This window comes from Crinia signifera, chromosome 1, assembly GCF_055691185.1.
Source record: "Crinia signifera chromosome 1, ASM5569118v1, whole genome shotgun sequence".
Classification (NCBI taxonomy): Eukaryota; Metazoa; Chordata; class Amphibia; order Anura; family Myobatrachidae; genus Crinia; species Crinia signifera.
In genome coordinates, this window is record NC_139217.1 from 435,317,377 (window position 1) to 435,332,202 (window position 14,826).

The 14,826-nt window shown below is 42.2% G+C and overlaps 1 protein-coding gene across 5 annotated transcripts in view; it reads right to left on the reverse strand.

Annotated features, from left to right (window-relative positions):
* IPO11 (importin 11) overlaps positions 1-14,826 on the reverse strand; it is a 376,178-nt gene that overhangs the window by 312,863 nt on the left and 48,489 nt on the right. For all 5 annotated transcript variants that reach the window (XM_083153175.1, XM_083153179.1, XM_083153188.1 and 2 more), the window contains exons 4-5: positions 2,996-3,068; positions 1,144-1,347 (exon numbers count right to left, since the gene is read on the reverse strand). In XM_083153175.1, coding sequence (XP_083009301.1) covers positions 1,144-1,347; positions 2,996-3,068 — 277 coding nt within the window. The remainder of the gene's footprint in view (positions 1-1,143; positions 1,348-2,995; positions 3,069-14,826) is intronic.

Sequence of the window (14,826 nt, forward strand, 5' to 3'; positions counted from 1 at the left end):
GCTCAGACGAGTAAACTGAGCTGCTTTCAGCTCAAAGTCGCCCAGTGTGTATGGGCCTTCACATCCAACCACTGGAATTACTCCTCAAAGCTCAGTAAGACTTTCACCGAGAATTACATCCTTCAAACTTTGTTTTCATTTACACTTTTGATTGTAAGCTCTTGGGAGCAGGGTCCCCTAACCCTTTTTATTCTCTATATAATTGTGCAATTATAACAGCAATTAGGTTCTTATGTAAATATATGTAAGTTTTTTGTTAAACTTTGTACTCATGCAAACTTGTTTGGTCTTATCTCCATTTTACAGTGCTACGGAACCCTTGTGTCACCTGAGAAATAATAAATAAAAAAGATAATACCTAGTGTTCATTTCAGCACCCAGCAACTTTGAAAAACCTGTGCAGATCCTCTTCCCTGCCTGGGGTGTCGCTCTCAGCTGTGGTGCTTCTAACACAGGTCTGGTCTTCATATCAGTATTAAAATAAAGACGACACTGTTCTAGAAGCACCACAGGAAAGAGCGATACCCCAGGCAGGGAAGAGGAACTGCATGGGAGTTCAAAGATGCAGGGTGCTAGAATGAGCACTACATACCATTATTTCTATGCAGCTCAGCATGCTTATTAATGCTATTTTGTACTCTACTGAATTTTATAATACAATTGTTCTCTAAACAATAAGTAGGGAAATACCAATCACCCTACAGGCTCCATTACATCCAGCATTCAGCAATTCTGAAATGTGGACAGCAGCTTTTAACTGTGGCTGTACAAAAGTTGAAAAAAAAAAGAGCCACTACTGCGACCTCCCTGAGGGGTGAAGTCGCGGCTGACCCCCTTGAACTGCCCGCCAACTTCCCAGACAGCAGGATCGCATGTTATGCGCTAGAATCGGGTAAAATTGGGCAAAATCACATAAAAAGTGTATGGCCAGATTAAGGAAGCATTACAAAAATGCTGGTATAGATAAAAATATGACAAATTATATGTTCTCTTAATTTGCTGGAACATACTGTACCCCCAAAAAATTACTATACTCCCTAAATTAGCTACAGAAACGGTGTTCATATATTTTTAAGACAACTTCATGATACAATTAAAAAAAAATAAAGTATAATTCACTGTTTAAGTAAAAGAAAAACTTACATCTTGAAAGAGTTTCCTGTCTGCGGCGAGTCTTTTAGAAGATAAAGTCTTAGTCACGTGATACAAAGTAAGTAATGCTCTATGTTGGTGAAGGTCATCTTGAACCTTTACTGAGTCAATCAAGGTTGGGATAAGCTCTGGCCATTGCTTGGGACAATCAAGCCTTGCCACTTTAGCGATCAGTACAGCAATTTGAGTAGCAATCTGCAAAAAAAATTATATAGAAATCAAGTGGAATCAAACTACTTGATAGCTAAGGTTAGCAAAGCACAAGCCTCAAATTCTCAAACTAGCAGCGTACTTATTGTTTAAACTACAATCTAACGGTCACGGTCCACATCCGTTTAGCTCACCCCAATTAGTAACTCCTGTAACCTTAAACTTTATCGGCATAAACAATAGAACATTAGGACACTTTACATGTTCTATGTGACCCATTGTTTTTTATTTCAACTAACTTCTGTTAGTAATCTGTTCATCTGTACTCGTCAGTCTACAAGTGTTCAAAAGAACCCATAAATTTGCGCAAATAAGCCCCAAGCAGTCGTCGAGGTTTCTCTGTATATTGGGGTCTCTGGCGCTGAGTGGTATCATTAAACTAATTGAGCATCTACCACTATCCATATGTATGTTGTGAGAGGCAGAAGGGAGCCTGCATGAGGAGGAGATGTGGGTCCTCATATGCCACATGGAGTATTATGGGGTTGCTCCGAGGTAGGTAGCTCTTAGTTTAGATATATTTAAGTAATGAGCCATTATCATGTGGCTCTTTGCTGGTTAATCGTAGACCCAATTTTGGGTAACCGAGGTGTGGGGTGCCATGTATTTTGTTTACTTCTATAATATGCAGGTTGGTCCATAAGTGTGGAAAGCCCCTTATAAAAAGGAAATGAGCCGGGAAATATTAATCTAGTGTCTACACCAGGGGTCTTTAACCCATTGCCCATGGGCCGCGAGTAGCCCGCTGAGTTGGTCTTAGTGGCCCCCACCCGCCATATTTTAGTTAAAAAAACAAAACTGCTGCAGCATAATGTAGCCCCCAGCAGCGTACTCACCAGGTGCAGCCTCCGTCACCTAGATTGGCTGCAGGACGCAGAGGACATTAGTAAAGAGGCTGCGGACTTGTGCAGTCTGTGCTTCCTGATGCTTTGTCGTCCAGCCCACCGCTGAGAGCCTGGACAGGACTGCGTGCAGGCAAGTTATGTATGGGGTGCTGTGCTTTATGGGGGCTGTACTTTATGGGGGATGTGATGTCTATAGGGGCTGTGTCTGAAAGGTTGAAGACCTCTGGTCTACACGTATGATATGGGTATGGGAGAAACCTTTTAGGGTATGTCACAAGTATGATGACCACATTCAAGTCATCCATCTTGGATGCAACTGTACGATTTTTTATAAGGCAGCCATGTGACATATCAAACAGATGCAGCATTCCATTAGAAACACAATGGTGACAATGGCAGTTTGCTTCTCCTCCAGATATCAAGACAATCTCAACATTGTTTGTGTTACTGCCACTGTGGGATAACACTTTTTAGTGTATGCCTCCAATAAAGAAGCCGGATTTACATTTCCTTGCTCGTTTACTTTTAAGAAGGGCATTTCCACAATTTTGGACCACCCTGTATTTCAGCCTGGCAAGAAAACACGCCAGGAATGCCACCCGAAGAGCAGAAACCAACTAACAAAAGACAACTCTAACTAAATGTAAGATGACAGAATAACGGGAAAGCACAGATCTCCAATTTGCACTCTATCTTTTTCATTTAAATAGAGTTTAGCACAACTCCTTTCCTGCAGCTACACTGATACAGCATATAAGGGACTCATCAGTATTCCACTGCGTACTAACCTGATTTACTGGCTCATTGAAGTTGGTGATGAGTCCCACACGCAGTGTCGCTTTCTCCCCATCCAAGAGTGCACTGCACAGAGGGAAAGAAAACAAGTGAATACGGAAAACAAAATCCATGAGAATTGCATGCTTGACGCCTGAAGATTTTCAGAATCAGAATCAGAATCATCTTTATTGGCCAGGTATACTTGCGTATGCTTGGAATTTTTTGTGGTAACAGTGCAGCATCAATCAGGTAACACAAAGCGGGTGGGAAGAGAGGCATAAACATACATCACATACATTTCACATGTATCTAGAACAGTTCGAGTTAGTATTTAGTATTTGGTACTTTCAATACGGTTTAGTTGGTGGACAGCTATTGGGAAGAAGCCTTTTGTAGTTCTTGTCGTCTTTGCTGGGATGGACCTAAAACGTCTGCCTGACGGAAGGGGTTCAAACAGGTTGTGGCCAGGGTGTAGCTTGTCCGCCAAGATTTTTCCAGCACGCTTATTGACCCTGGCTAGGTATAGTTCTTTTCTAGGGATCTGCTACAAAATATGCTATTTTTAAATCAATAAATGTAGTGGAAGCGGTGTAGCGGTGTACCAGTAAATATGCAAAAGAAATCTGGGAATAAGGCTGTTCATGATAAACAAACATTCTACAATAAATCCAAAATTGGATCATGTAGAAACGTGGGGGGGGAGACCATAACGAGCAGTGGCTGTGATTGGTAAGACACAGAGGAAATAGTCAATCACCGGCGCTACTGGGCTCAAGTTGGTATAAAACCGGCCCTGGGTCTTGATAAGCTGGAGGACTGCTATGAGGCCAGGCCCCTTAACTTGTGGCACACAGATGCCCCCCACACCCCTTTTGTCGTGCCACATACAAGAATGTGCCATTGCTGCTTCACAGCCTGTCCTCCTTGGCCATATTTATTATTATGTATTTACGTTAGTATCTACCTTATTGGCATGATGAGGTATTGTGCCAATTATTTTAATGAATAAATGTAACCTTTTATGCTTATGTGCACTGCATGGTATGGGGGTTCTATACTGTCATTATAGTATATGAGAGCTATGATGTCCAAGTGCTTTAGGATACTTGCACTGTTCTTATTATAGCCATTAACACTGACCACTTCCTGTGATTGGTGGGTGGGGGGTGGTGGAGGGTTTCAGGTGCGCCTCAGCAAAAAATACATAGCGCTTCTGCCAGCTCAGCTGCTAGACAACACGGCTGGGAAGTTGCTGTTGGTCCTCATATCCACTCTAGTGCAGATCTGAGTGGGTGGGGGGGAGGTGGGGGCTTAAAAATGTTGCTACGGGGACCACAAAGTTCTGGTTACTCCCCTGCCTACACCTGAACAATTAGTTGTAGGTCACTTTTGCACATTATTTGGAGTGTGGAAGCACAGGTACGCCCCATACACACAGTGCAACAGAGTGTAGTACAGATCGCTCAGCACACAGCGAGAGATTGTTTCTCTGTTGAAAGAACACTGGCGAAAGAACCTGATATATACTGCAGGCTTGAATGATGTAGCCTGGCAATAGCGGCTTGCGGGACCGCGGGTCAACATCACTATGGGGCATACACACTGAGCGATTTGTGCTCAATTCCTAAGCGATCTAGCCAGATTGTTTAGAAAACAAGCTCAAATCTCCTTATGTGTACGCCCCATAAGTACAAGTCTTTGTGGCTCAGGGGTCCACAAAGTATCCAGCTCACATCATTTATTATTATTATGTTTATTTGCACACCTGTGTGCTTAACGATCCATGGAGAGAGAACACTGGCGATGACTAGATCTTCACTGTACACAGTCCAGATCTAGTCAGGTGATAGCGACGTGCGGGACAGCATGGGGCGATGTGTGATTAATTTCTAAGCGATCTAGTCAGATTGCCCCGGGTGTATGGGCCTTTAGACTACTGTATCTTGCAATTTGGCCCTAATGCCAAATACATTCTACAGACGAGATATTAAAAGATAGACGTGCCTGCAGTCTATTTGTCTGTTCTGTACGGACTAAACGGGGGCATCAGCATCAAATGCAGCTGAACACCGCGCAATTCAGACTATAGTCAGACAGAACCGCACCATGGGGGGTATTCAAATGTTTACTTTTGGGCGTAATTTTTTCCCCACCTTTCAAATTCATGCATCTGACGTCTTTTGAAGTGATGGTCGGGTGTCATATTCAAAATGTTTTTTTTTCTTTAGACGTCTAATCCGTTATAAATCGTCTTAATCTCACGCCCATTTTATCCCTTTTTTTTTTTTTTTAGATCACAGACTGCATATATTGGGGGGGTATTCAAATGTTTCTTTTTGGGTGTCACTTTTCTCACACCTTACAGATACGCACACCCGACATCTTTTGAAGTGATGGCCGGGTGCGTTATTCATTTGATTGTTTCTTCACTTTGGTTGTCTAATGTGGTGTCGGTGGGCTGAAATATTATGCCCATAATATCCCTGCTATACATATCATGCAGAGCATTTCTTGCGAAATTTTTATCTTCTCCCCCGACGGGGGTGACTGAGAAGTACAGGGGGGAAGGGAGAAGTGCGGATGGGGGATGGAGGTGTGCAGGCGTAACAGAGATGCAGAGAAGACAGAGTTGTACAAAGGTGTCAGGTGGAGTTGGTGGAGCGCAGAAACAGCCTGGTGGAATGCACACCGCTGTTTTTTCTGGGTGCTTCCGTTATGACACTGGTGGAAGGCTACCACTATGGTGGTATGTGCACTTTTAGGAACTTCCAGCTGTGGTGGATGATTTTGTGATTAAAAGGGGTTTAATATAGTGGTAAGTTTTTTTTTGTTTTTTTAACTACTACCAGTCACTGAGTGTCATTTATTTCTATGGATTTTATGTAGGATTCTTTGAATGTGCACTGGAGCAGTTGAACTTGGATACCTGGGGTGGGCTGACAGATTGTGGATAGCTTTATTTATATTTATTGTGTGTGTGATGTAGTGTTCCCGCTAGGCTGTTTTAGCGGGGCGCTGCGCCCTGCCCGATTTGTAAAGGGCAAAATGCGCCCTGCTCCTCTGGCAGCGCCCCGCTAAAACAGCCTGCCTCCTCCTCTTATGGTGATACTGGGGAAGCCCGGCGCCGCAGTATATAGCGGTGCCCGACGCTTCCCCGGCAGTGGAAACTGAAGCCTTCGGTGTGGCCAGGCCCGCCCCCTTCAGTGACGACGATGGCCGGGCCCACCCCTTTTCTTGACGACGGCGGCCGGGCCCACCCCTTTTCTTTCCTTTTCGTCATGGCGCGGCCCGGGCTCGCCCCTTTTGTGACGTCGGCAGCCAGGGACCGCCCACAACAGTGATGTCGGCGGGCCCGGTCCGCCCCCTTGACATTGCCCCCGTGCAGAGGAGCCCTGTCTGCCCCTGTTCCTAGAAGGAACACTATGATATATATATATTTTTTTTTTTGTGCTATGATTTTCATTCTAGACCTTGGGGGCCCCCTATCTTAAGTACCTCAGGCCTCCAGAGCCTTAATCCTGCTCTGGTCAGCGGTGTCATAATGTGTCACCATGATGTGTGATGAGGGGTTGGGGGGTGGAAAGGCGGCGTTAAACCGCTCAGTAAGCAGCAAATTTACAATGCTTATCAAGCAAACCTGAATCACCCCATAAATGTGGGATTCATAAACCTAAAAAAAATGCCTTGCTACGGTGCACTGTATGCTGACAGCGGAAAAAACTGCAAAATAGCAAAAATAGTCAGTAAAGACCATAATAGATGTAATACTATGCACTATAAGAAAGACCACAAGATTAAATAAGCCATTTTTAATCACCCCGTGTATGCCCCATAAGACAACCCATTTTAGATTTGGGGGAGTATTCAATCGCGGGTCTCGACTGTCGATCCGGCATGACAGTCATGACCCTGACCCATTTTGTTCGACCGCAGATCGCCAGGCGTGATTCATTGTCCCGCCTGCCGATCGTCCAAAAGGGGGCATGTCCGTGTAAACGGCCTTGAATTGTCAAGATTCGACCGCGATCGATACAATTCACAGCCTCTTCAATGCGGATGGAAAAACAGCATTGAATAGGCGGTATGCCCCTATTTCCCCGGTCTCAAATAGCGGCCAGGATTGAATACCCCCCTAGGTCTCCTAAGACTGTTTGTATTAAATAAAGCAATCTAAGATTTAAAAAAATACATAAATCCAAAAAATTGTTTTGCACAAATAAATGAGGAACGTAACCGGGGTTTTCTTGCGCAGGAAGTAGATAAAGATGCCTGGGACCGGGAACTACTTTGCAGTTCTGCACGCATGCAATAAAATAAATTTACTGCCGTAAAATTAATAAACAGAAGATTGAGACACCGAACAAGGCCCACAAATTGCTTCTAAAACTATGTTAGGGCCCAGTGGGGACTGCTGGAAAATTGTAGGGAGGATTTATATTTCATGCTGCAGCTAATCTAATTACTTTAACAAGAGCACATACTGTTAAAAGATCTACATGACCGATTAGAACACCAACTGCACATTCAGTATTACAGAAATGACAATGAATCAGTTACAACACTACGGCAATAAGCAGAACGTAGTTTTCGAACTTCAAAAGCCTTTGGATTTAGTGTCATGTGTGTTGGAGATTTATCCAGTGTATCAACACTTACTCGTCTACTGTAAAAGCCAATTACAGTTTGTCACTGACTTGGGATTTTGAATAGTTTTATTCAGTAACACACGCTATTGTGTTAATGTTAGGCTGCACCTATCCTGCCTTTCTGTTGCCGGACTGTTCTTTAGATCTTTACAGCAGCAATACCGCATAGATTGTTTTTCTCTTCAAGTAGCAATTTAAGCCAATTTAATCATCCAACTGTATCATTATTTCAACCACAAATCATGATCTCCTTTCAAAATATCTCTGAAAAACAAAACGGCTGACAGAAAAATAGTGGTGTACTCAATTAGGTCCCAATTTTTTTGTGGCGGTGTCATGAGTTTGGGGGGTTTTCAGTGATATATTTATGGGGGGGGGTTTACATATATTCCATTAGCTCTCTATATTCTCTTTGGGTTCGGCTGCTGGACAAAAAAAAAATCCCCAAAAAAGTGACGGCTTTGGGACTAGCTGGATATTCCGAAGCGAGTAAACTCACACAGGTGATTGAATACCGTCCATAGCCTGTGCATGCTTTCAGCATGTTATGTGATGGAAGGGTGAAGGGGAGTAATAAGGAGGGAGCTCCTTATCCATTTATTATGGCCTCTCCGGCCCTATTTCTCAGCACACCTTCTATCGTCATCTATCACAGGGATACAGGAAGTCTTAGCGACGAGATGTATTCAAAAGTGTCCTAATAAACCGCCTCTATAGTGATCTTTACCTTGCCTCTAGGAAATGTCTCCCAGCAGGCGTAATTAGAGTTACCGGATCTCCAGACCATACTACTGTTAAAAACGTATTTAAACCTGTGACTTCTATTAGGATGTACAAGATATAATGGGAGAGTCACAATTGTTAAACAATATGTTTGGAAATGTAAACATATTTTTTGCCCTTATAGGCATATTCAGTACAGGGTGACTGCTGCTGCTGCGCAGATTTCCAACCATTATAATATTTAAATATTCCTTATTTTTCAATGGCTCAGGGGCCTTAGATGTGTGCAGTCCATGCCACAAAATATTAATGATCGATAGGAGGTGTATCACCTTAGTTTTAGGGGAGTGATGAGGCCGGTATTTCCTGGTCCCATGGATCATTCAACCAGTCAATGGTGTCATAGGTAATCTGATGCTAGGTAGCACCGATCACTAATACAGGCAGGAAGTAGTGTTCATTCTACCACCCGCTATCTTTGAAAACCCATGCAGTTCCTCTTCCCTGCCTGGGGTGTCACTGTCTGCTGTAGTGCTTCTAGCACAGTGTGGTCTGTATAGCAGCACTGATATGTAAACCAGACATGTGCTAGAAACGCCACAGCAGACAGCGACACCCCAGGCAGGGAACAGGAACTGCATGGGTTTTCAAAGATAGCAGGTGCTAGAATGAACAATAAGGAAGCATCTACTTCTATCAGACACCTCCTGCCTCATTACCACACCAGTGCACCACTACTGCTTCCAAGTAAGTAGAAGGGATAGAACTTCTGCCAACATCTGAACCAGGCCCAAGGTTCTCAGCACCTGTGTATCATACGGTCTGGTCTGATACTGATATTTAGTCAAATCAATGAGCGACAAGGTCAATCTTACATAGTTACACAAATAGGTGGTCAAACTACATGAGATTCTGCCCATTTAGCATTTGGGCATCACTGGTGCCTATTTGTGTAGTTGGAAACGGACCAAATACAGGCCCATAGTGCTCACTTTCTGACTTCATTCAACAATGTCCTGTTCAATTCTGATGCTGCAATGTAGAGACTATTGCAAGAGGCAGGTTCTGGGAGACTGGTCTACTTCCTTGGGGGGGGGACATCTCAGGAACATCTCCCCTATACCAGGACAGTAGGCAAGTAACGCCTAGCTTCATCCTCATTCTTGGACGGAAAATAAATGGTGGTCTGCGATTTACTACATAGGAAGCTATAAATTAGTTGTGAAGTATTCAAACTATTCTAGGAGTGCTGAAATATCTCATTAAGAGAAAGGTGATAATTAACATATCTTAAATGTTTTTCAGGTAGCTAATGAGTTACAATACATCCAACCTAGATTCTTCAAAACGAGACAGCATGAAAGTAACAAAATGCTTAGGCAATTCAAAATGAGCAGACAAACCAGTAAACATTCAGCCAGCGTGGGGTGACAGAACTTTTGTGCTTTCTGAACACAGCAACTGTCTCGTGAAATAAATGATCTATTTAGTGGCTTTTGCAAAAAATGCTATCTCTTTAAAGCTCAGCTTGACACATCCTTAATTCAGAAATTACTATGTGAGGAATTTAGAGAAGTTAGGATCATTTCTGACTGAGTCAGCGGGATATTCGCTCATGATTAATGCCCTGTATCAGCAAAGGATTATTGAAAGACTTTGATGAGAGGCCTGCGCCTCTATACTGGATCCAGATGGAATAAAGTTCAACAGCTAAAATTTAAAATAATAAAACTCAGTCTATTCATATTAGAAGTGCTGAAAAAGCAACTGAATAGTAAAAAAAAAGAAATAAAAAAGTAATTTAAAATGAGTAATTTATGCCAAAAAATTTCCAATGTAGAAAACAGCACAAAAAACGGCTCTGAATTGGCTTTAAAACGGGTAGGACTCTGCTTTTTAAACGTGTTGAAATACCAGTTAACTTTAAATGGTATTTCAACTATGACACTTTCACACTGCAGCCTTAAACGTTTTAAAAGGCAAAAAAACGGCAATATACCGTTTTAAAAGTGTGATGTGAAAGCTACATAAGATACATTGACACGGTGCTGTGCCTCTGAGGCGTAACAAGTTTACTAAACAAAACATACTGTAAGTAGATACCCAAAACCACACTGTTTTAATGTAAAAAATGCAAAAAGAGATGTGGGGTGCGCTAATCAACAGCGGCTGGCACTTTTTGTTCTATGATTCACCCCATGTGGCTTCATAACCATTAGTCATTTTATCATGTTTTATATGTTAATAAATTGTTATACTTTTTGAGAACCGTCCTATTTTATTATTGGATCAGCCAGCGCTAGCACACCCTTTTTTTTTTTTTTTTTATTTACTACCACACTGTTTTAAATATAATTTCCCTTAACTTTTGTCATTTTTCCAATGTTTCATGGCAAATCGTCAATTGTCATTTGCTCATGTACATTACCAGATTATCATTTCAAACAGCTAGACTGGACAAAGAGAGCTGTAGTGCAAGGGGGCAGGGAGAAAGAGACAAAGCGCAGAGAGAGAGGGGGCAGAGAGAGAGGGCACAGAGAGAGAGGGGAGAGAGTGTTCCCCCCTCCTGCGATTCGAGGCTCCCCCAGGTGGGCCTCAAAGGCCAAGTGTGAAATCCTGCCCTAACTATAGTGATATATGGTAAACCCTTGATGCCGTGCCTGTAGTCATCATAATAATGAAAACTTTTTTTTGTTTTTGTTATTTAGTATATGTTCGAACAAGCTTCCTTTGCTCTATGCAGTCAAATCAGCAAATATAGCTGATTACAGAAAGCTGTATATTAAACAGTGACATCACAATTACTTATATGATGCTAGCCAGTCACATGATCAGCCTGAGGAATAAATAAATTGCACTACTAATTATTTATTAAATATCTAAATATTATTTTTAGATTAAAACAAGCTTAACTTACAATTTGAAAATTGAAATGAGCAAATACAGCTGATAATCAGACGTTTTATACAAAGCAGTGACATCACAGAAACTGTTTATGATGTAAATGACATAATAACAAGGTAATAAATCATACCTGCTAGAATTTCACTAACGTAATGTATAACTATAATGGAGCAGCTATATGCAGTGTTCACATGTAACTATCACTGGAAGCTAGCACACAGCTGCTATGTGACCAGCCTGCCTTTCACACAAACACACAGATTTAACAAGCAAAATGGCAATTCTCAGAGTTTACTCTTAAGCACTCCTAGGTAGAGACTTCCCCCCTTTTATTGTGGCACTTCAGGCTTTTTCCAACAACAACTCCTCCATAAGGTGCATTGTGGCAACCACATCCATCCAGTTCCCCATCTCGGAGACGAGACCACCTTTATCCAGTTTCCCATCTCTGAGACGACACCGCCTCCACCCAGTTTCCCATCTCGTAGATGACGCCACCTCCTCACCTCTGAGATGATGCCACCTCTACACAATTTTTCCACTTATCAGATGAAGACACCTCAATCCAGCTCCCTGTAGACTCCCTACATGTCACTAACTGATCATTAGCTCTAATGAATACCAACTGTAACAGATGGCCACACCCTCCTGGTGATTCTTATTCTCCCAAGTCACTAATGGGCATGACCACACTCCCTCTAGAAAAGTAATGCTACATATGTACATATGCATTAGCACTATACCTGTGAGATAATGTCAATGAGTGCTAATGCTACATAAGGTAATGCACATGGAGAATACAAGGAGCAGTGACTGATGAGAGGGGGTCATTTCCAAAATGTGTGTGATTGGTTTTCAGACATGTTCCCAATTGCAAAACAAAAACTTATCCAGAAAACCCAAAGTTAAAAAATATACTAAATTAAAAAAACCTGCACCTAATTGTTGGCTAATGGCAAGTGATAACCTGCAGTTTACTTATAATAGTAAATGATTGTGCATTGCATAAATAAGTACTCTGAGAATGATGCTTTTTGGCTCCCGAATACAGTTACAATCATAACACAATAATTTAAACACTTCATATTAATGGCACTCGCTCGCTTGGCAGCAAATTGCTATTGCTAATGAAGACACTTTAAATGCGTCTTCATTCTTTTGATATGCAAAAACCCACAATAGATGTAGGTTTACAACACTTTGTCATTTCTAATGCAAAAGTGTTAAAATATTTATTCTATACAAATAGTAAAAAAAGAGACAAAAAAAGGTATAAACCTACTACAGGTCGAGTATCCCGTATCCGAATATCTGTTATCCGAATTATTCCGAAAACCATACATTCCAGAAAGTGAAGAATTTTTTTTTTTTTATAAAAACTCACTGGGGACATATGTAACAGCACTACTGAGGACATGATATGTAACTGGCACTATATATATGTACAAGAAAATGATTGCTTGCCATTCAAATTCAGTATCTGAGATAGTACACACATTTTGTTTCATGTTTTGAAACCTTGTTTTTTTGAACAAATAAAATATATATTTGTGTGTATTTGATGTGGTAATAAAATATAAATGTGTGTATTTTATGTGTTTATACAGCATAAATGCAATATACTTCAAAAAACATCATTGAAATATTAAAATATTCCGAAATACGGAATAATCTGTTATCCAAAATTCTCCTGGTCCCGAGCATTTTGGATAAGGGATACTCAACCTGTAATTTAACTTCATGGTGCAAATATGGATTCCCTTTGGAATATCAATATGCCATAGGTCAACAGGGTCAAAAGGTCGAAAATCAAAAGGTCGACATGTTTTTCCACAATTATTTCAATTTTATTTGGACTTTTTCCATCCATGTCGGCAAAGAGGGAGAATATAAAAGTGTGCCGAGCATAGCAAGGCACCATGCCCACAGCATGGCGAGCATAAGTGATGGTCCATGTCGACAGGTGTTGACATTTACATAAAAAGTGAAAAATGCAGGTCGACCTTTTGACCTACTGACTGTCTATCTAGACACTGTATAGATCTAACAATCCACAACCGTCCAACCCACGACCACTTCAGGACCTGTTCACTTCTTCTCATAAATACGGTTAGCATTAGCCTAGTTTGTGGATTCATTTTAAATCAAGGTAGGGGACTGATTTCAATACATCCAGGTCTGAGCTGCTGCAGTATTCAAGTGATGTTATGATGGGTACACAGTAGGCAATACATCAGCCATTCCAGCAAACAGCTGTTATAGTGCAAGGCTGTTCTGCGGTAGGGATGCGAATCCCAGGATCAGAAGTATTCCGGGATTTTAGGCATTTCCTGAGATTGAAATTCGCATTTCATCCCTTACTGCAGGCAGTGCCCAGAACCAGCAGCATTCGGCTGAGTCGCTGCCCGGAAAACATGTTGTGTGCTGACCAGCATGATGTTAGAGATCACACTGCACAGCCAAGTATCTGCCCGGTCCGGTCCGCTACCTCTGCCGGTCCCCCGCACACCCTGAATGCTGCTGCCTTGAGACCGCGCCAGCCTGTCACCTTGCATCAGGTTCCCCCGGTGAGCGCCTAGAAGGGAGCTGATTGCAGATTACAGTGACGTGAGTCCAGGGCTCAGCAATCATAACAACCTGGAAGGCAGAAAGAGCTCGTCTCTGGATAGAGAGGGCACTGAGGGATCCCAGCAGCCAGACAGGGAGGGTTTCGGGAGGCCAGGTGGGGAGGGTTGTTGTGTCTGCAGACAGTGAAGAGTGCCTGGCAGTAGCGGCAGGAACAGAACACATCAGAAGGCTGTTGTCGGTCTCTTCTCCTGGCTGTGACACTAGTTGCAGCTTAGAGCAGCACAAGATTGTAGGAGACAGCCCCTGTGCTGGCCGGTGGTCCCCTCACCTTCTCCACAGAGGCCAATCCCAGGATTGACAGTTTTTCAATCCCGAATCCCAGTATTGGAAATATGGCCCAGGATTGGCCACCCTAGTCGGCGGGTGTGTACACCCAATATGTCTGTGAGTAACGTTGTTCACAAATACAGGTCGAGTATCCCTTATCCAAAATGATCAGGACCAGAAAGATTTTAGATAACGGATTATTCCGTATTTAAGAATACTTTTATATTTCAATGATGTATCTTGAGGTATCTTGCATTTATGTTGTACAAACATATGAATAATTACATTTTATTTGTGCATAAAACATGATTTCAAAACATGAAACAAAGTTTGTGTACAATCTCAGTAAGTGTATGTACTTAAGGCAACCATTCATAATCAGCAAACAATGACTGGGTCGAAAAATAGGTAAAATTAAATGTTTGAATACAGTTGAGATGGTCACAGTGGTCATTTTCCCAATTCCCAGACACATTGGCAATCATTTATGGTCGGTGTACACATCGGGGCAGCTGATGCATGGGGGCCACTATCTGAATTAGCCAATCTAACGGCGTATTTTCCATCAAGCCAGCCCTGGGTGGACCCAGCTTTACAAAGTGAAAGCAGCCGAGCATCCTTCAATTCAAAGAATTTCCTTAAAAGATGTGGCTTCTTTCATCAGGTTTTGTGTC